This window comes from Notolepis coatsorum (genome assembly GCF_963971535.1).
Source record: "Notolepis coatsorum genome assembly, chromosome: 16".
Classification (NCBI taxonomy): domain Eukaryota; kingdom Metazoa; phylum Chordata; class Actinopteri; order Aulopiformes; family Paralepididae; genus Notolepis; species Notolepis coatsorum.
The window spans coordinates 106,524,639-106,547,486 of NC_140180.1; the positions used below are offsets into that span (position 1 = coordinate 106,524,639).

The window sequence follows — 22,848 nt, forward strand, 5'->3', positions numbered from 1 at the left end:
AGTTAGTTAGGGACTCGGTCACTCTTGAACTGTGCAAACCAATGTCCCTTTGAACAGCAACAGCAACCAAAATACGTAACCATTAACGAATGTCTCAGCGCAGACCATAGTCGAAGCCCGCTGGCTAGCCCGAGGCTAGCGCGTAAGCTAGTGACGAATCCGGATAGCACGTTAGCCTACTATGTACATTGTTCAGCTAGCTCGTTAGCTTCCAAAGAGGCGATACACAAGTACGACCATGAGGTCAGCTTTAGCAAGTAACAGAAGTCATTGGGAAGCCCCGCTAGTTGGATGGGCAGAGGACAGTTAGCATGTCTGGGCATGACAGCAAGTGTTTGTGAATAGTCGACCTAATCAATGTATATAGGCCCAAACCGCCAAGTCACTCACCCTCCATAGATATCAAGCAACAGACTCGGGTGTCTTCGCGAGGTATTCCTTCGCTTTAGCCAACGACCAAAACAAACGCTGACCACCGACCTTCTCCAACACAGATAGTTTCGCGGGAGCGAATAACGTGGGCCTCAGGCCTAGTCTCCATAGCTTAGTCAGGACCACCTTGTACTCGGCTCTCTGAGCTTGAACCTCCGGTGTAAAGTCCTCGAAAATGGCCACTTTGTGATCGCCAAACCTCAGAGTACCCCTTCTGGTACGAGCCGACCGCATGATGATTTCTCTCTGTTGGAGTCTGTTCAGCTTGACTATGATGGGCCTCGGTTCTTTGTTCACGCCGGGAGAAAACCTGCCCGCTCTATAGGCCGACTCACAGATAGGAGGCGAGGGGAGGACGTCCGTCCCTAGTATCTTCTGCAGCAGTTCGGGCATGGTCTCAGAGAGACGGCCTTCACCGCTGGTCTCCGGTACTCCAACAATCCTGACGTTGTGGCGTCTATCCCGGGACTGCATCTCCTCCATCGCCGACTGTAGTTTGTTGACTTCAGCCTGCCTAGCCAGCAGGGCGGATTCAAGACCCGCCATCTTCTCACACTGTGATGATACCTCCGTCGTTAGCATGGCTAGTTCGTTAGCATTAGCCGATGAGGCAGCGTGAATCGTCTCCATCTTGTCTGTCAGCGGGACTACCGCCAGCCGTATTTCTTCTGATATCTCACGACGGAGGCTGATACAGAAATCCGCCAGCACTTGCTTCTGTGCTTCAGCGATGCGTGCCTCAGAGTCTGCGTGTACTTTCTTCTGTGCTTCAGCGATGCGTGTCTCAGAGTCTGCGTGTAGCTTGGTCATGACCAAGAGCACAGCTTCGCTTAACTCCCCGACAGCGGGAGACGGTACGGCCATGCTCGGCGGTGTCGGTGTCGTGCCTAATTCTTTCATGGCTCTGGTTTCCACCCCCGCCATCGTAGAAAGTCGAAAAAAGTTGATGAATGTATACTAAACACGACGACCTAGCAAACAGATAAAAAACAAATAAAAATAAAATAAAGACTAATGGGGAGAAACGTATATTCAGCACGGTAGAAGGGAGCTCATGTGAAAACACGTCTACTCCATGATCGCTCAGCTCCGCCCCCCGTGCTATATAGATAGTTATTAATATTTATTATATTATTATATTGTAAGTCTCGACGACGTTGAAAATGAGGGTGACCTCGATTGTCCTTTGGAGAATAAATAAAGGTTTGAATTGAATTGCCTTCAGGCTGATCTAAATAATAAGTCACACAATAAGTCTTATATTCATATTTTTCATTCATGTTTTCTGCGACGTGCCGTTGTTTCTAAGAGCGTGTTGCTCGTCTGCTTCCTCCTCCTCTCTCAGCAAATCCCAGACGTGTCTCCGACGGGCCGCTGGACCACCCTGGTGCCGCTGCTGTTCATCCTGGTGGTGGCGGCTGTGAAGGAGATCATAGAGGACCTGGTGAGGAGTGACCTCTGACCCCCACTACATACAGGGAGCAGTGACCCTCACTACATACAGGGAGCAGTGACCCCCACTACATACATACAGGGAGCAGTGACCCCCACTACATACATACAGGGAGCAGTGACCCTCACTACATACATACAGGGAGCAGTGACCCCCACTACATACATACAGGGAGCAGTGACCCCCACTACATACATACAGGGAGCAGTGACCCCCACTACATACATACAGGGAGCAGTGACCCCCACTACATACATACAGGGAGCAGTGACCCCCACTACATACATACAGGGAGCAGTGACCCCCACTACATACATACAGGGAGCAGTGACCCCCACTACATACATACAGGGAGCAGTGACCCCCACTACATACATACAGGGAGCAGTGACCCCCACTACATACATACAGGGAGCAGTGACCCCCACTACATACAGGGAGCAGTGACCCCCACTACATACATACAGGGAGCAGTGACCCCCACTACATACAGGGAGCAGTGACCCCCACTACATACAGGGAGCAGTGACCCCCACTACATACATACAGGGAGCAGTGACCCCCACTACATACATACAGGGAGCAGTGACCCCCACTACATACAGGGAGCAGTGACCCCCACTACATACATACAGGGAGCAGTGACCCCCACTACATACATACAGGGAGCAGTGACCCCCACTACATACATACAGGGAGCAGTGACCCCCACTACATACATACAGGGAGCAGTGACCCCCACTACATACATACATGGAGCAGTGACCCCCACTACATACATACAGGGAGCAGTGACCCCCACTACATACATACAGGGAGCAGTGACCCCCACTACATACATACAGGGAGCAGTGACCCCCACTACATACAGGGAGCAGTGACCCCCACTACATACAGGGAGCAGTGACCCCCACTACATACATACAGGGAGCAGTGACCCCCACTACATACAGGGAGCAGTGACCCCCACTACATACAGGGAGCAGTGACCCCCACTACATACAGGGAGCAGTGACCCCCACTACATACAGGGAGCAGTGACCCCCACTACATACAGGGAGCAGTGACCCCCACTACATACAGGGAGCAGTGACCCCCACTACATACAGGGAGCAGTGACCCCCACTACATGCATACAGGGAGCAGTGACCCCCACTACATACAGGGAGCAGTGACCCCCACTACATACATACAGGGAGCAGTGACCCCCACTACATACAGGGAGCAGTGACCCCCACTACATACAGGGAGCAGTGACCCCCACTACATACATACAGGGAGCAGTGACCCCCACTACATACATACAGGGAGCAGTGACCCCCACTACATACATACAGGGAGCAGTGACCCCCACTACATACATACAGGGAGCAGTGACCCCCACTACATACATACAGGGAGCAGTGACCCCCACTACATACATACAGGGAGCAGTGACCCCCACTACATACATACAGGGAGCAGTGACCCCCACTACATACAGGGAGCAGTGACCCCCACTACATACATACAGGGAGCAGTGACCCCCACTACATACATACAGGGAGCAGTGACCCCCACTACATACATACAGGGAGCAGTGACCCCCACTACATACATACAGGGAGCACTGACCCCCACTACATACAGGGAGCAGTGACCCCCACTACATACATACAGGGAGCAGTGACCCCCACTACATACATACAGGGAGCAGTGACCCCCACTACATACATACAGGGAGCAGTGACCCCCACTACATACATACAGGGAGCAGTGACCCTCACTACATACATACAGGGAGCAGTGACCCCCACTACATACAGGGAGCAGTGACCCCCACTACATACAGGGAGCAGTGACCCCCACTACATACATACAGGGAGCAGTGACCCCCACTACATACATACAGGGAGCAGTGACCCCCACTACATACATACAGGGAGCAGTGACCCCCACTACATACATACAGGGAGCAGTGACCCCCACTACATACATACAGGGAGCAGTGACCCCCACTACATACATACAGGGAGCAGTGACCCCCACTACATACATACAGGGAGCAGTGACCCCCACTACATACATACAGGGAGCAGTGACCCCCACTACATACATACAGGGAGCAGTGACCCCCACTACATACATACAGGGAGCAGTGACCCCCACTACATACAGGGAGCAGTGACCCCCACTACATACATACAGGGAGCAGTGACCCCCACTACATACAGGGAGCAGTGACCCCCACTACATACATACAGGGAGCAGTGACCCCCACTACATACAGGGAGCAGTGACCCCCACTACATACAGGGAGCAGTGACCCCCACTACATACATACAGGGAGCAGTGACCCCCACTACATACATACAGGGAGCAGTGACCCCCACTACATACATACAGGGAGCAGTGACCCCCACTACATACATACAGGGAGCAGTGACCCCCACTACATACATACAGGGAGCAGTGACCCCCACTACATACAGGGAGCAGTGACCCCCACTACATACATACAGGGAGCAGTGACCCCCACTACATACATACAGGGAGCAGTGACCCCCACTACATACATACAGGGAGCAGTGACCCCCACTACATACAGGGAGCAGTGACCCCCACTACATACATACAGGGAGCAGTGACCCCCACTACATACAGGGAGCAGTGACCCCCACTACATACAGGGAGCAGTGACCCCCACTACATACATACAGGGAGCAGTGACCCCCACTACATACATACAGGGAGCAGTGACCCCCACTACATACATACAGGGAGCAGTGACCCCCACTACATACATACAGGGAGCAGTGACCCCCACTACATACATACAGGGAGCAGTGACCCCCACTACATACAGGGAGCAGTGACCCCCACTACATACATACAGGGAGCAGTGACCCCCACTACATACATACAGGGAGCAGTGACCTCTTTTTTATGGATGGAAGAGCCACACATTGGCGGGCAAAGAGCCACATGCGGCTCGCGAGCCACGGGTTGGCCACCCCTGATATAGACCAATCAATTTGAAGTACAATGCCATGTTTACACGCCTCCAGTGCACTTCTTTTGTGTGCCCCCCCCCCCAATGCTCATGGCATGCTTGTGCATTCTCTTTTGCACATGATACTAAATTTTTAGGGACAGAGGGCCTCGTGGCCTGGGTCTGTGAGTCAAGTCAAGCCAAGTCAAGAGTTTTATTTGTCACGGCATACGAGTATACAATGAAATGCGGGTGGTCTTGCCCGCAACGATGTGCAATACAGTGGGTACAACATATAATAGAATCCAATACAAAAAACATTGTGCAATAACGGGTAACGGGTAACATGGTGTGACATCTCGGTATCTGTACATAGTTATTTACAGAGCATATAGGACATGCTAGGTAGCTTTGGTAGTGCAATACACTGTTACTGTTGCTAATACTAATTTAAAGTGGCCTTTCCTTTTGGCCATAAGTGTGCGTGTGTGCGGCATGAGTGTGTGCCCGCTTGTGTTAAAGTGTTAAAGTGGCTGCTAGTGTGTGAGCGTGCACAGCGTGCGTGTCGTGTGTGTGCTCGTGTGTGCTTGTGTGTGGATAGTTCAGTGTTCTGTGGCACTCAATGTTCATTGTTCAAGGCTCTGATGGCCTGGGGGAAGAAGCTGAGCCTAAGCCTCTCTGTCCTAGTAGCTGGGGTTCGCAGGCGTCTGCCTGACCTCAGCAGCTGGAACAGGCTGTTATTGGGGTGGTGGGGGTCTTTCATTATTCTGCAGGCTCTGGATTTGCACCTCTTGTTGTATAGAACCTGCAGGGGAGGTAGTGCAATACCCGTGGTACGCTCGGCTGAGCGCACCACTCTCTGTAGGGCCTTCTTGTCCTGTGCCGTGCTGTTTCCATACCAGGCAGTGATGTTTCCGGTCAAGATGCTCTCTACAGCTCCTGAGTAGAAGGACTGGAGTATCTTCCCAGATACTCTGAACTTCCTTAACTGTCTCAGGTGGTAGAGGCGCTGCTTCGCTTTCTTTACTACTGTGTCTATGTGTGTTGACCATGTCAGATCCTCTGAGATGTGGACCCCCAGGTACTTGAAGCTGCTCACCCTGTCCACGGTAGCCCCGTTAATCATCAGTGGTGTGTGTGTCTCCTGCTGTCCTCTCCTACAGCAGGAGACACACACATAACAGCTTACAGCATAACAGCAATTAAAAACAGCACTTTAAAAAACAGTTAATACATACACTTATTAGTATGTGTTAAAAACAAGATGGACAAGTACACAGGGATAAAATAGCTAAAATAGGACTAAAATAGAGCTAAAAGTGGTGAAAAAGAAACTAGTCCAATCATGATCTTAAATAGTTAAATTAATTTGTTACAGTCCACAACCCAGCTCCTCCAGTCCACGGCAGTTGGCCCGTCCTGTCCCTGCCTGGTTGTGAAGCCTGATTGCTGATTGATTGAAGCCACTTTCATAAAGATAGGTAGTGCAAAAAAATTAAATAAAAATATTATTATATTCTTTTTTTATTATTATTATAATATTTTTTACACACATCCGCTCAAAATGGCCCGTGACCCACTTTTGGGTTGCGACCCACCAGTTGAGAAACACTGCCTTACAGTGTCTGTCCTCGCCATCGTTAAACTGCCTCCCTGTGGAGTGCCGAATAGACAGTGATGGGTACACAAGCACAGCAGGACAACCCCCACACACACACACACACACACACACACACACACACACACACACACACACACATACGCACACACGCACGCACGCACGCACGCACGCACACACACACACATGCACACACACATGCCAGAGGCCACAGCTGTGCTTGCTGCGTCCTGGCTACTCATTCAGTCAATTAACCTATATACTGAAATATTGACGCACAAGAGGAAGTTGGCGCCAACAGAAAAACCAAACAACTGTCTTGCCAAGAGCAGCGCTGCACCGTTAGACAGAGACGAGGCCACGTCAGTGTTGCTATTAGGGACTCTGCCCATGTGGTTATTATTAGCAATACAATTATATATACAGTATATATAAAAAAAAATTATAGCCATAGTTAGGGGGGATGAGTGAGTTCCAGGCCAGTGTTCCTCACCAGTGTTAGTCCAGCCAGGCTGCTGCATGGTGCTGTGTTGCAGTAACCCTGCAATGCGATCCTTCTACCTCGGGGTCCCAGTGGAGCATCACTCTAGACAGGAGCTGCTCTCCTCACATCTCACCTGGCCTTCCTCTAGACAGGAGCTGCTCTCAGCACATCTCACCTGGCCTTCCTCTAGACAGGAGCTGCTCTCCTCACATCTCACCTGGCCTTCCTCTAGACAGGAGCTGCTCTCCTCACATCTCACCTGGCCTTCCTCTAGACAGGAGCTGCTCTCCTCACATCTCACCTGGCCTTCCTCTAGACAGGAGCTGCTCTCCTCACATCTCACCTGGCCTTCCTCTAGACAGGAGCTGCTCTCCTCACATCTCACCTGGCCTTCCTCTAGACAGGAGCTGCTCTCCTCACATCTCACCTGGCCTTCCTCTAGACAGGAGCTGCTCTCCAGAACATCTCACCTGGCCTTCCTCTAGACAGGAGCTGCTCTCCTCACATCTCACCTGGCCTTCCTCTAGACAGGAGCTGCTCTCAGCACATCTCACCTGGCCTTCCTCTAGACAGGAGCTGCTCTCAGCACATCTCACCTGGCCTTCCTCTAGACAGGAGCTGCTCTCCTCACATCTCACCTGGCCTTCCTCTAGACAGGAGCTGCTCTCCTCACATCTCACCTGGCCTTCCTCTAGACAGGAGCTGCTCTCCTCACATCTCACCTGGCCTTCCTCTAGACAGGAGCTGCTCTCAGCACATCTCACCTGGCCTTCCTCTAGACAGGAGCTGCTCTCAGCACATCTCACCTGGCCTTCCTCTAGACAGGAGCTGCTCTCCTCACATCTCACCTGGCCTTCCTCTAGACAGGAGCTGCTCTCCTCACATCTCACCTGGCCTTCCTCTAGACAGGAGCTGCTCTCCTCACATCTCACCTGGCCTTCCTCTAGACAGGAGCTGCTCCCACATCTCACCTGGCCTTCCTCTAGACAGGAGCTGCTCTCCTCACATCTCACCTGGCCTTCCTCTAGACAGGAGCTGCTCTCCTCACATCTCACCTGGCCTTCCTCTAGACACAAGCTGCTCTCCTCACATCTCACCTGGCCTTCCTCTAGACAGGAGCTGCTCTCAGCACATCTCACCTGGCCTTCCTCTAGACAGGAGCTGCTCTCCTCACATCTCACCTGGCTTTCCTCTAGACAGGAGCTGCTCTCCTCACATCTCACCTGGCCTTCCTCTAGACAGGAGCTGCTCTCCTCACATCTCACCTGGCCTTCCTCTAGACAGGAGCTGCTCTCAGCACATCTCACCTGGCCTTCCTCTAGACAGGAGCTGCTCTCCTCACATCTCACCTGGCCTTCCTCTAGACAGGAGCTGCTCTCCTCACATCTCACCTGGCCTTCCTCTAGACAGGAGCTGCTCTCCTCACATCTCACCTGGCCTTCCTCTAGACAGGAGCTGCTCTCCTCACATCTCACCTGGCCTTCCTCCAGACAGGAGCTGCTCTCCTCACATCTCACCTGGCCTTCCTCTAGACAGGAGCTGCTCTCAGCACATCTCACCTGGCCTTCCTCTAGACAGGAGCTGCTCTCCTCACATCTCACCTGGCCTTCCTCTAGACAGGAGCTGCTCTCCTCACATCTCACCTGGCCTTCCTCTAGACAGGAGCTGCTCTCCTCACATCTCACCTGGCCTTCCTCTAGACAGGAGCTGCTCTCCTCACATCTCACCTGGCCTTCCTCTAGACATGAGCTTCTCTCCAGCGCAGCACAGCGGTAACGCACGGCAGCCGAGAGGTGATGACTCAGTCTTTCCGCTGAAGGTCACCTGCTGAAGGTCGAAGGTCACCTGCTCAGTCAGCTCCTCGTCTTCCTCTCCCTGCTGAAGGTCGAAGGTCACCTGCTCAGTCAGCTCCTCGTCTTCCTCTCCCTGCTGAAGGTCGAAGGTCACCTGCTCAGTCAGCTCCTCGTCTTCCTCGCCCTGCTGAAGGTCGAAGGTCACCTGCTCAGTCAGCTCCTCGTCTTCCTTGCCCTGCTGAAGGTCGAAGGTCACCTGCTCAGTCAGCCTCGTCTTTTACCAATGTTCAGGAGCAGGCTGCACCAGCGTTCCAGTACCTCAACCTCCTCCCGGTAGGCCTTCTCGTCGTTGTCAGAGATCAGCCCCACCACCACTGTCGTCCGCAAACTTCACTATGGAGTTGGAGCTGAACTTGGCCACACAGTCGTGTGTGTATAGTGAGTACAGCAGGGGGCTCAGAACACAGCCCTGGGGGGACCCGATGCTCAGGGTGATGGTGTTGGAGGTCTGACCCCCCACCCTGACCGCCTGGGGCCTTTCGCTCAGAAAGTCCAGTATCCAGGCGCTCAGAGCGGAGCTCAGACCCAGCTCGATCAGCTTGTCCACCAGTCTGGTGGGGACTATGGTGTTGAACGCTGAGCTGTAGTCAATGAACAACAGTCTCACATAGCCCCCCTTCTGGCGGTCAAGGTGAGAGAGGGTGCTGTGCAGTACTTGGGAGACCGCATCATCAGTGGACCTGTTTGGCCTGTATGCAAATTGCATAGGGTCCATATCACTGGGGAGGGACTAGGGAGGCACAAATGTGATCCTTGACCAGCCTCTCGAAACATTTCATGGCCACAGAGGTGAGTGCCACCGGTCTGTAGTCATTGAGACATGTTGGGGAGGATTTCTTTGGTACCGGGATAATAGTAGACACCTTGAAGCAGGCAGGTACCACGGATTCCGCCAGGGATAGATTAAATATGGTGGTGAACACAGGGGCTAGCTGGTTAGCACAGGACTTAAGTATGCGTCCTGTTATTCCATCTGGGCCAGCAGCCTTCCTGGTGTTCACCCGCATAAATGCTCTTCTCACACTGTGTTCCGTCAATGAGAAAGCGTCCCCGCCCCCCCGCGGATGCCCCCCCGCTCCACGACAGCCGGCGTGTCTGTGACGTCACTAGCCGGTGAGCTAGCGTCGCCACTGTTTGCACCAAACCGTGCGTAGAAGGAGTTGAGTTTGTCCGTGAGAGAGGCGTCGTCGCTCCCCATTGAGGGGGCGCTGACTTTGTAGTCAGTTATCGTCCGCCATAAGCCTCTTGTGTCATTCTGTGCCATTTGTGCCTCCATCTTGTCAGCATACGTCCTCTTAGCAAGTTTAACAGCCTTGCGCAGAGTATAGACTGTTGCCTTGTACTCCTCCATATTTCCTGTCTCTCTGCCAAGGTTGTAAGCAGTGGTGCTAGTTTTCAGAGCTGCTCTGATAGTACTGTCCACCCACGGTTTCTGGTTCGGGAACACCCTCGTCTTTTTTGTGGGGACGATACTATCAGCTAAGGTTGCTATGAAGCTAACAACAGTATCTGCGAACTCGCTGACGTCACTGGCGCCTCCCTGGAACATTCCCCTGTCTACGTCCTCTAGAGCGTCCTGAAGCGTGGCCTCTGATTGGTCGGACCATCTCTTTACCTCACGTGACACTACGGCGTCACGTGATCTCTGCCTGTAGCCCGGAAATAGGAAAATGGAGTCATGATCGGACGTGCTTGTAGCCCCCGCTAATGGCGGAGCCGGTACCGCTTTATAGCCGGCTCTGAACGGGGTTGGTTTAATATGTTATTACAGTCAGGAAGATGCTGTGAGACATCCTGCATGCTCCCCTGTACTCCCACTAAGTGATGTCTCAAAGACAAGACGTCACTGCTTTACTTCTAATATCTGAAAGACGAGACATCACTGCTTTACTTCTAATATCTGAAAGACGAGACATCACTGCTTTACTTCTAATATCTGAAAGACGAGACATCACTGCGTTACTTCTAATATCTGAAATACAAAACATCACTGGGTTACTTCTAATATCTCAAAGACAAAACATCACTGCTTTCTCGGATGACACTTCAATCACGCTGTTTTATTTATTTATTTATTTATTTATTTATTTATTTATTTATTTATATCATTCATTATTTCAATTGAATGCACCCAGCAACTTCCACATCACACTCCCTCTCCCTCTCCCTCTCTCCACTGCAGGTGTTTCTGCAGTAGGTTAATGCAGGAGGCGACACTATAGATATCCTCCTCTCTCTCCTCTCTCTCCTGGAGCCTCAGAGACCTGGCTGCTATAGGAGTCAGTCTCTCACTGCCACCTCTAGTCTGCCTCTCGCCCTCCACTGCTCTGTGATTACACACACACACACACACACACACACACACACACACACACACACACACACACACACACACACACAGAGGCACACACACAGAGGCACACACACACACACACACACACACACACACACATACGCAAGCACACACACACGCACACACACGCACACACACACACACAGGCGCGCACACACACGCACACACACACACACGCACGTGCGCACACACCCACACACGCACGCACACACAGGCGCACACGCACACACACAGAGGCACACACAGAGGCACATGCACACACACACACGCACAGAGGCACATGCACACACACACACACACACACACACACACAGAGGCACATGCACACACACACTCACACAGCATCTAAATATCCTCTGCTCCACAGGGGACAGTCCATAGAGCAGGCTTAGACGAGGTGTGTGTGTGTGTGTGTGTGTGTGTGTGTGTGTGTGTGTGTGTGTGTGTGTGTGTGTGTGTGTGTGTGTGTGTGTGTGTGTGTGTGTGTGTGTGTGTGTGTGTGTGTGTGTGTGTGTGTGTGTGTGTGTGTGTGTGTGTGTGTGTGTGTGTGTGTGTGTGTGTGTGTGTGTGTGTGTGTGTGTGTGTGTGTGTGGAGCCATTCTTGCAGAGGTACAGCATGTAGGATAGAGTGAGGAGGGAAGAGACAGAGAGAGAGAGAGGTGTAGCCTATATTTAGAGAGAACAAGAGATGGGGGGGGGGGGGGGGGGTTGTGAGAGGTTGAAAGATAGTGAGAGTGAGAGAGATGGAGAGACAACACCAACCTATGGTGAGTATGTCCAACCTATAGTGAGAAGAGAGAGAGAGAGATAGAGACAACACCAACCTATGATGAGCATGTCCAACCTATAGTGAGAAGAGAGAGAGAGAGAGATAGAGAGACAACACCAACCTATGGTGAGTATGAACAACCTATAGTGAGGGAGAGCAGGGGAGAGAGAGGAGAGCAGCTAGCAGGGATGGATGAGATGATGGGGGGGGGGGGGTGAGATGATGGGGGGGGGGGGGGGGTCTCCTCTCCTCTCCTGACTCCACGTGACACCGGCTGCCTATTCATTAGCCGCCGCGACGGCACGTTGCAGGGATATTTAATCATATCTGCCTCTATTGGATTTCACCCGCCTGAGAGGGGGGGGGGGGGGGGGGGGGAGCATGCAGGGCAGAGAGACCGGAACTGAGAGGGGGGGGGGGGGGGGTGTAGCATGCATTTAGTTTGATAAGACTATGTCCCACGGACCTCTGTTTGATAAGACTATGGTTGGCGGTGGCCACAGGATGGCCGGGCGGTTAGAGAGAGCCACTCCCGTAACAAGGTGGTCACAGGTTTGATCCCCCACGACATCCAGACTGTCCATGCATTCCTGTCGCAAGGCACTGAACCCCTCTGGTCAAGTACCTCCATTATTGTTATGAGTGTCTTAAAGGGGAACAATTTTACTATTTCTTTCACTATTTGGGCACTTTTACACAATTCCTGTGAGTCTATGGAACACCTCTGTAATTTATTTTTTTTGTATTCATTGTTTTGTATTTCTAATCAAGTCCTCAAAAACAGCATTTTTCGACCTCAAGATCTTAAGCCGTTTTGAGCCACTGTGTGCAGCTCATCATGAGCCTGATGCCACACAGCCACATTATCATGCAGCTGAGAAATCTCTGACATCACAGATCAGCACATTTTCAGATGACTCAGTTCAGTGAGAGTGAATATTGTGAGAGGAGAATTGGAAGAATGCGCCAATATGAGAATTAGAGACATAGATCATATTAATATAAGTTCACATAGCTAGGAAACAATGCTAAACACTGAAAAAGGCCATTTATAAGATGGTTCCCCTTTAAAGAGATTATGCAATGGAAGAATATACATAAGGGGATTAATAGGCGAGGGTGGGGGGGGGTGCACACTCACTGTTGACACTGTTTTATCCGTGCTCCTGGGCCAAGTGTTATGTAACATGTCAGAGATCTCTTCTCCAGGTCATGCCAGCTGACCAGATGTCTCTTGTTATAATCCACATTTGATTTGCCTAACTGGACCTCAGCTAGGGGTCTGTGAAACATCTGAAACCGTCATTGATCTCATGATAGCATCAGACCAGATGAGGATTTCTAAAAGTGGAGTGGTTAACTACCAAGTTAGTGACCATTGTCTTATTTTTTGCACAAGGAAGATCCCTAGAAATGTTTTTAATTTGGTGAATTATATGAATATGTACTGTTGGACTGTGGTAATTCCATGTACGAATAAATAAATGATGATGATGACCTTTGGGAAGTATTTTGACATGTACATGGGTACCTTAGTGGTGTAGTGTATCTTGTAGACCAGGCCCATTGCAAGTTGCTGTACTCTGTCGTCTACTCTAAGCCATCCTAGGTTGTCAAAATGGGCAGGGGTGAGGTGGGTTCTAGGAGTCAGGTCAAGTAGAAGTCTGACCAGTTTGTTTTGAGATGTTTGTAATTTTGTTTTTAGTGCCTTTGAGGTGCTTTGGTACCATGAGGTGCAAGCATAGTCGTAGTACCCTTGAATGAGTGCTCCTGCCAGAGTCTTCAGGGTATTCTTGTTTACCAGAGAGGAGATCCGGTACAAGAATCTAGTTTGTTGGTTGACTTTTATTACATTGGATGCCATTTTGTCACAGGAAAGATTAGCCTCTAGGATAGAACCCAGGTATGTAATTTCATCTTTCCTTGTGATAATATTGTCACCCACTGTAACTGAGAAGTCTTGTTGAGTTTGTTATTTGAACCGAAGAGAATGGTGATCTGCTGTGTGTCAGTGTTCGCTGATGACTATCCTCTTTATGTTTCCTTACTGGTGATCTGCTGTGTGTCAGTGTTCGCTGATGACTATCCTCTTTATGTTTCCTTACTGGTGATCTGCTGTGTGTCAGTGTTCGCTGATGACTATCCTCTTTATGTTTCCTTACTGGTGATCTGCTGTGTGTCAGTGTTCACTGATGACTATCCTCTCTTCATGTTTCCTTACAGAAACGACACAACGCAGACGGCATCGTCAACAGAAAGAAATGTCAAGGTATATATACTGTACTATATAGTGAAATACATACTGTACTGCATATCCCCTACAATGTATATACTTATATAGTGAAATATATACATTACTGCATATCCCCTACAATGTATATATACTATATAGTGAAATATATACAGTACTGCATATCCCCTACAATGTATATATACTATATAGTGAAATATATACAGTACTGCATATCCCCTACAAGGTATATCTAATATACTATATAGTGAAATATATACAGTACTGCATATCCCCTACAAGGTATATCTAATATACTATATAGTGAAATATATACAGTACTGCATATCCCCTACAATGTATATATACTATACTATATAGTGAAATATATACAGTACTGCTTATCCCCTACAATGTATATATACTATACTAGTGAAATATATACAGTACTGCATATCCCCTACAATGTATATATACTATACTAGTGAAATATATACAGTACTGCATATCCCCTACAATGTATATATACTATATAGTGAAATATATACAGTACTGCATATCCCCTACAATGTATATATACTATACTATATAGTGAAATATATACAGTACTGCATATCCCCTACAATGTATATATACTATACTAGTGAAATATATACAGTACTGCATATCCCCTACAATGTATATATACTATACTAGTGAAATATATACAGTACTGCATATCCCCTACAAGGTATATATACTATACTATATAGTGAAATATATACAGTACTGCATATCCCCTACAAGGTATATATACTATACTATATAGTGAAATATATACAGTACTGCATATCCCCTACAAGGTATATATACTATACTATAGTGAAATATATACAGTACTGCATATCCCCTACAAGGTATATATACTATACTATATAGTAGGGGTGGGAAGCACCAGAGGCCTCACGATACTTGAGTCACGATACGATAGTATTGCGATACTAAATATATTGCGATATGCTGAGTATTGCGATATTAATATTGCAATATATTGCGATTTATTACCTTTTTTCAACTGCAACTTTGTTAACATGTTTTATCTAATAAAATGAAGTTCAGTCTGTTCATCTCACTTCAATATTTTTTATTGCAGAACATTGTATTTTCTCAAGCAGACAGATGTCAACACTGTAATTTGTGTTGCATGTACCTGACAAACTGAACTGTTTGTATTACAGTCATATTCCAACTTAACTGAATGCACACGTGTGTGTGTGTGTGTGTGGACTACTGTACTATTACAGGTATTGAAATGAACAATGCAACTTCCTTATACAAAATATATATATATTTTTTTTATAAATAATTAAATATCGATACTTGGCGTCCCTGTATCGATACAGCATCACCACGCAAAGTATCGCGATACTACTACGTATCAATATTTCACCCCACCACTACTATATAGGGAAATATATACAGTACTGCATATCCCCTACAATGTATATCTACTATACTATATAGTGAAATATATACAGTACTGCATATCCCCTACAATGTATATCTACTATACTATATATACAGTACTGCATATCCCCTACAAGGTATATATACTATACTACTGTATATAGTGAAATATATACAGTACTGCATATCCCCTACAATGTATATATACTATATTATATAGTGAAATATATACAGTACTGCATATCCCCTACAAGGTATATATACTATACTATATAGTGAAATATATACAGTACTGCATATCCCCTACAATGTATATATACTATACTATATATAGTAGGGGTGGGAATCACCAGAGGCCTCACGATATGATACTTGAGTCACGATAGTATTGCGATACTAAATATATTGCGATATGCTGAGTATTGCGATATTAATATTGCGATATATTGCGATTTATTACCTTTTTTCAACTGCAAAGTAAAACTTTGTCAACATGTTTTATCTAATAAAATAAAGTTCAGTCTGTTCATCTCACTTCAATCATTTTTATTGCAGAACATGGTATTTTCTCAAGCAGACAGATGTCAACACTGTAATTTGTGTTGCATGTACCTGACAAACTGAACTGTTTGTATTACAGTCATATTCCAACTTAACTGAATGCACACGTGTGTGTGTGTGTGTGTGGACTACTGTACTATTACAGGTATTGAAATGAACAATGCAACTTCCTTATACAAAATATATATATTTTTTTTTTATAAATAATTAAATATCGATACTTGGCGTCCCTGTATCGATACAGCATCACCACGCAAAGTATCGCGATACTACTACGTATCAATATTTCACCCCACCACTACTATATAGGGAAATATATACAGTACTGCATATCCCCTACAATGTATATCTACTATACTATATAGTGAAATATATACAGTACTGCATATCCCCTACAATGTATATCTACTATACTATATATACAGTACTGCATATCCCCTACAAGGTATATATACTATACTACTGTATATAGTGAAATATATACAGTACTGCATATCCCCTACAATGTATATATACTATATTATATAGTGAAATATATACAGTACTGCATATCCCCTACAAGGTATATATACTATACTATATAGTGAAATATATACAGTACTGCATATCCCCTACAATGTATATATACTATACTATATATAGTAGGGGTGGGAATCACCAGAGGCCTCACGATATGATACTTGAGTCACGATAGTATTGCGATACTAAATATATTGCGATATGCTGAGTATTGCGATATTAATATTGCGATATATTGCGATTTATTACCTTTTTTCAACTGCAAAGTAAAACTGTCAACATGTTTTATCTAATAAAATAAAGTTCAGTCTGTTCATCTCACTTCAATCATTTTTATTGCAGAACATGGTATTTTCTCAAGCAGACAGATGTCAACACTGTAATCTGTGTTGCATGTACCTGACAAACTGAACTGTTTGTATTACAGTCATATTCCAACTTGTGTGTGTGTGTGGACTACTGTACTATTACAGGTATTGAAATGAACAATGCAACTTCCTTATACAAAAAAAATATATATATATATTTTTTTTTTATAAATAATTAAATATCGATACTTGGCGTCCCTGTATCGATACAGTATCACCACGCAAAGTATCGCGATACTACTATGTATCAATATTTTCCCCCACCACTACTATATAGGGAAATATATACAGTACTGCATATCCCCTACATGTTCCATTCTTTCTGGAGTACAACACTACATCCTACAAATGGGTACCTGACTCAGAATCTCTTCAGTCGAATCGGATTTGTCTGTTCAATACGTCAATTAGACGTATTCTCTCTTTTTTCCCCCCCATATACTGTCGTGATCAGAAAATACGTTCAGGAAAACCTTTCTGCCGCTTCATTGTTCCTCCTCTTCTCTGGCCAGAGGCCCTATTGCCTAGCAACTCAGACTCCAGCCGACTCGCTGGCTCTCTCTCGCTGCCTTCGAGAGAAAGCATCGCTCGTCGCTTATTTTCCGCTACTGAGCCGCTCGCCAGGTGTCTCTACTCATTCCGTAAAACAGCTGCAGCTTCTAGCAGAGCAGAGCGTGGAGGTTTGAGGTCTTTTCCACCGTCTGGCACCATGTATAATGAAGCGGATGGGATGCTGTGGAGTTAGGTGAACGGAAAAAAACAATGTACTGAGCTCCTAGCTTCTCTGTGGTTCATCAGCTGTGGTCCCGTGAAACGAAGCCTTCTGATCTCTCTCTCTCTCTCTCTCTCTGATAAGGCAGGGGATTCAGAATGTTAAGGGGCATATATTATATATTTTATATACTATTTTACTCTGTCTATTCTATCTTATTCTTTTCATCATTGTCTATTTTTTAAACTGAATCAAACCATAAACAACGTGGCCTATTGGGATGTTAGATCCTAATGTGAAAAACTGGGATTTTATGTCTGAACTTTATGTGCTAATTTTATGCCTGTCTTTTTCTGTTGTAAAGCACTTTGAGCTGCACTTTTTGTATGAAAGGTGCTCTACAAATAAAGTTTATTATTATTATATTATATAAAAACCCTCAATGGAATGATCCTAGAGTAGATGATCATGATAGATGATAAGGAGGATATATCCTGTGTTATAACACCTGTGCTCTTCTTTCTCCCCCAGTGTTGAGGAGCGGGGCCTGGGAGATCGTTCACTGGGAGAAGGTACGTTTCCTTCACCACACTAGACTCGTAAAGTCTGACGCTAAACGCTTTGAGTCTCCTAGACATTCTCACCCACCCCCGCACCGTGTCGCGCTCGACTGGGACGAGAGAACAGCTGCGACCAGGACTGCTCCACCAGTTAAACCATCCCAACATACGCTTAGAGACTAAGAAGTCTCATGCAGGACACACACACACACATACATATCAAGGCTGAGACGATATGCCATTTGGAAGAATCTATAAATCGGGACAAAATTATCGATAAATATCAATGTTTTTATTAGCATTTAAACAAAACTAAAAAACTAAAATTTTGCAGCAATTCTTTGTCGTTGCCGCCATCTTTAGTGTTAAATATTTCTCCATTAAAAACTACCACAGTGATCCTTCTCATTTTATAGTCCCCTATAAATCAGGGTCCCCCATTTTCAATTCATAATGAATTGTAAGTAAGGGTGCAATTAGCACCGTGCAATCCATTCTTTGTGGATCTAGCCCCTAGTATTTTTGTATAGTATAAAGTATTCAAAAAACGTATCGATTTCACGCAGTTATCGATAAATCGATAAGTCGTCTCAGCCTTAACACTTTGAGTGCCGACCACGAGATTAGTCTGGTTAACTCGCCATGCGTTGAGTGCCAAGGCCAGAGAAAACCAGAGAAAACTCGGGTTTTAATCGTATTTCTTTTATTAGCAATACCATTCATTTTTTATCAATCCAGCCTGACGTTATCATTGGGAATGGGTCTGAGCTCGAAAAGGGCAAATACCGCCGCCTATCGTCTCCCGGATGGTATTGCACATCATTGGAGATTGGGTGGGGCTGTGCATCAGAAAAAAAGTCTGGTCCGGGGTTTTCCCTTCTCTGGCAAGCAGTATCTGTTACCACATTCACTGGGGAGGCTCGGAGCAGCTTTCGATGTTTTGGACTATAATGGTGGATCAATAAACGCGATCAATATTTGGAATGTCGATCAGGAATTGGATTAATCTTTTTGCAGAACATCTGATGTGAGGTAAGGACTCTATGTTACCAGTTTTGGGTTAATCAGATGTTTTTTTCACAGCGATCACAATGTGTGTGTGTGTGTGTGTGTGTGTGTGTGTGTGTGTGTGTGTGTGTGTGTGTGTGTGTGTGTGTGTGTGTGTGTGTGTGTGTGTGTGTGTGTGTGTGTGTGTGTGTGTGTGTGTGTGTGTGTGTAACGTTAGCGCTAAGCAAGGCATGGATAATAGATTTTTCAGCCCGCTTCTCTAGCGTGCATAAATACACATACTATCGATAATCTAGCGTTTATTTGAAAACAATTCATAAATCAGCCGAAAAATGACAACGTGTTTTGTGTATTCCACTAAAGAGCTATTATCGCGGAATTTCTCTGGAATTACTAGAAATCTCAAACTATACTCGTATTCAAAACGGTATAAAACGGAAATGTACCAATGGAAAAACAATCCGTTTCGTACATGTTGACTGCAAGCAAGTCATTGATAAGTGAGGGGTGTTTTAGACCCATAGCCATAATTTTAAGATATAGTTTAAGCCTTCACAAATTTCCCGACCTCCCATTGACTTATTGGCACGGTAGCCCTAATATGGTCAAAGGGGCGTGGCACTGAATGTGTTAATACATATACACATGCACACACACCCACCCACCCCATAAACGGCATTTATTGGAATATTCTCGAATACACTAGACACGTTGTCATTTGTTGGCCTATTTATGAATCGTTTTAAAATAAACGCTAGATTATCGATAGTATATGTGTACTTATGCACGCTATAGAGGCGGGCTGAAAAATCTATTATCCATTTCCTCAAGATCACACACACACACACACACACACACACACACACACACACACACACACACACACACACACACACACACACACATAGGGACACGCTGTTATCTCAGTGAATCCAGCTCCGACTGGTAACATAGACTCCTTACCTTAGATCAGATGTTCTCCAAAAAGATTATTCCAATTCCTGATCGCCATTCCAAATATCGATCATGCTTATTGATTGAATATTGGCTGCTGTAAATATATATTCCAGGCTGCATTCCAACTCGCAATCACTTCCCTCATCATCAGACGGCTCGCCAGCACAATGGAGCCAGTTGGCTCCACCTCTACAGATCTACAGATCCCAGGTCAGTCTAATCGACTGACCTGCAGTTACACAGGGATAGACGATCGGGGGCGGTTTTTTCCTATCGGAGCTCCTGGAGGGGCTGCTGTACCAACGGGAGACTCGGTTGATGAAATATGAATTCAGATCGCTAATAAATCTGGACATGAATTGGGTGGTAGAGGAAGTTGATATCTGGATAATAATTAGATGGTAGAAGTTGTTGATATCTGCCTGGACATGTATTAAATGGTAGAAGAAGTTGATATCTGGACATGAATTGGATGGTAGAATATCTGGACATGAATTGGAAGGTAGAATAAGTTGATATCTGGGGAAGGATGTAATGTGGTCAGAACTGGGGCCAAATAGACATTTGGTCCACATTCCACTTGATGTCATCCACCAGCTCTCTATTGGATGCTTCATTAACATGTTCTCATGGTAAACATGTACAGTATGTGTTGTGTGATCTTGTGTTTCTCTTCGTGGCCGGGGGCCAGGGGCATCATCATTGTTCAAGTGCCTGTGTAAATACATTGTCTTGGCATGCCGTGGGTGGTGGCAGCGGTTGCATATTTCTACATATTTATAAACGAAGAGGAATGTTCTCTGACGTTGCCAGGGTTTGAATAATGAATGTCTTCTACATCTTGCATCATACATATTGTAAAAGCTTCCTCTTCGGTCTCTGCATCGAGCATTTTTACTTATTACTTATTAAGACCGAGAGGTTGTGGAACTCTCTCTCTCTCTCCCTCTCTCTGCTGGATCTCTGCAAGATGGAGCCCTAGGAAAAAAACTGCCCAATCCAACCCAGATCACTGCAGTGATACCGTATCTGATGGTCAATCTGATGGAACAACTACAGCTAAACTACAACCCTGCTGACCCTTGGCAGGGAGCTTCTGTCAAAAGCCATGCAGCTACATTAGTGCCTAATGACTCACTGACTCACATCAGCAGAGTTCTGTCTTCCTGTGGAACAAACCAAGTTACTTTTGCGATCGTGTCCTGTAAGAGGCCTCGTTTAAATGAAATGGCCAGGGTCACAGGAGTGTTGGGACCTCCAGTCACCCGTCTCCTGGTCGTCTTTCATCAGGACAGGTCAGGTGAAGATGGGTAAAGGCCAGTGGTTCTCAACTAGGCGTGCAGGGGGACGACAGTGGCTCAGGATGTAGAGCGGTCGGTCATCTGGTAATCTGAAGGTTCCCAGGTTGAGTCCGGCTCCTCCCGGCAGCTTGTCGTATTGTTCTTGACAGGGCCGTACCGAATAGTTTGAAGCTTCATTCATAACGTTGACATTCGAGTTCTAAATCGACATTCGAAAATTGTTTTATTATTAGTTTTTTTAATTTATTATTATTTTTTTTAAATTGTTTATGTGTATTCATTCTGTTTAAAACAATGGGGGGTTTTCTTCACAGTTGCAGATAAAAATTAGGCTACACTAATATTATAGTATATGACTCGTCATAAAAATTTATAAAAATAAATAATAATAATTAATCATAAATGATGTAGCCCATCTGCATCCGCTCTGCGCTCCATCAAGACGTCACCATCACTTTTGTACCAACCGTGCCCTTATTGGATTATTTATGTTGACGAAACTGACTCTTTCAGCACCGCGGGCCTAGCCCATCTTTGTTAATTAATCGAAATTAAATCGCGATCTCGATTCATAGACCTATGCAATCTCATTTCTAAATTATGACGATTGCCCAGACCAACAGCCTCTATCCACGGGCTATCAGGCTGCTCAACGATCAACATCAACTTGCCCCCGTCCCCCCCGTCCCCCGTCCCCAACCACCGGTGACATAACTCCCACTTCTCCATTACAACAATAACTGTGAACCGGACTTGCATTGCTGCACTATACACTATTTCATCCATTGCAAGCCAACGCCCCCCCCCCCCTCCTTCCATTAACTCACTGGACTGTCACTGAAATATTTATTTATTTGCACTAGCACTAATGCACTTGGGACATGGTATATTATTATTATTGAGGACATTGATACTATATTATTATTATTGACATTATTATTTTGCACATGCTATATTTTATGTTTGTATGCCAGTGGTGATGTTGTACCAACAATGACAATAAAGATTATATTCTATTCTTAATAAAAAAATGTAAAAAAAAAGATATATATATATATATATATTTATTTTTTTTATTTTTTACTTAACTTTTTTAAATGACGATTCTGACTTGAGTTATTTTGTATGTTACAAGATACTTTTAAGTTTAAGTCAAGCACTTTCATATATGTTATGTTTAAGTTTAAGTCAACCACTTTGATATGTTATGTTGTCTGTTTAAGAAAGAGTGCAATAAATGATTTTATTGAAAA

At 45.9% G+C, this 22,848-nt stretch overlaps 1 protein-coding gene across 1 annotated transcript in view; it reads left to right on the forward strand.

The window, feature by feature from the left end:
• The window catches only part of atp8a1 (ATPase phospholipid transporting 8A1), a gene marked incomplete at its 3' end in the record, with an annotated part of 287,871 nt that overhangs the window by 121,408 nt on the left and 143,615 nt on the right, over positions 1-22,848 (forward strand). Inside the window, exons 4-6 of the mRNA XM_084332147.1 lie at positions 1,778-1,876; positions 14,157-14,202; positions 18,301-18,341. Of these exons, the coding sequence (XP_084188273.1) occupies positions 1,778-1,876; positions 14,157-14,202; positions 18,301-18,341 (186 nt within the window). The remainder of the gene's footprint in view (positions 1-1,777; positions 1,877-14,156; positions 14,203-18,300; positions 18,342-22,848) is intronic.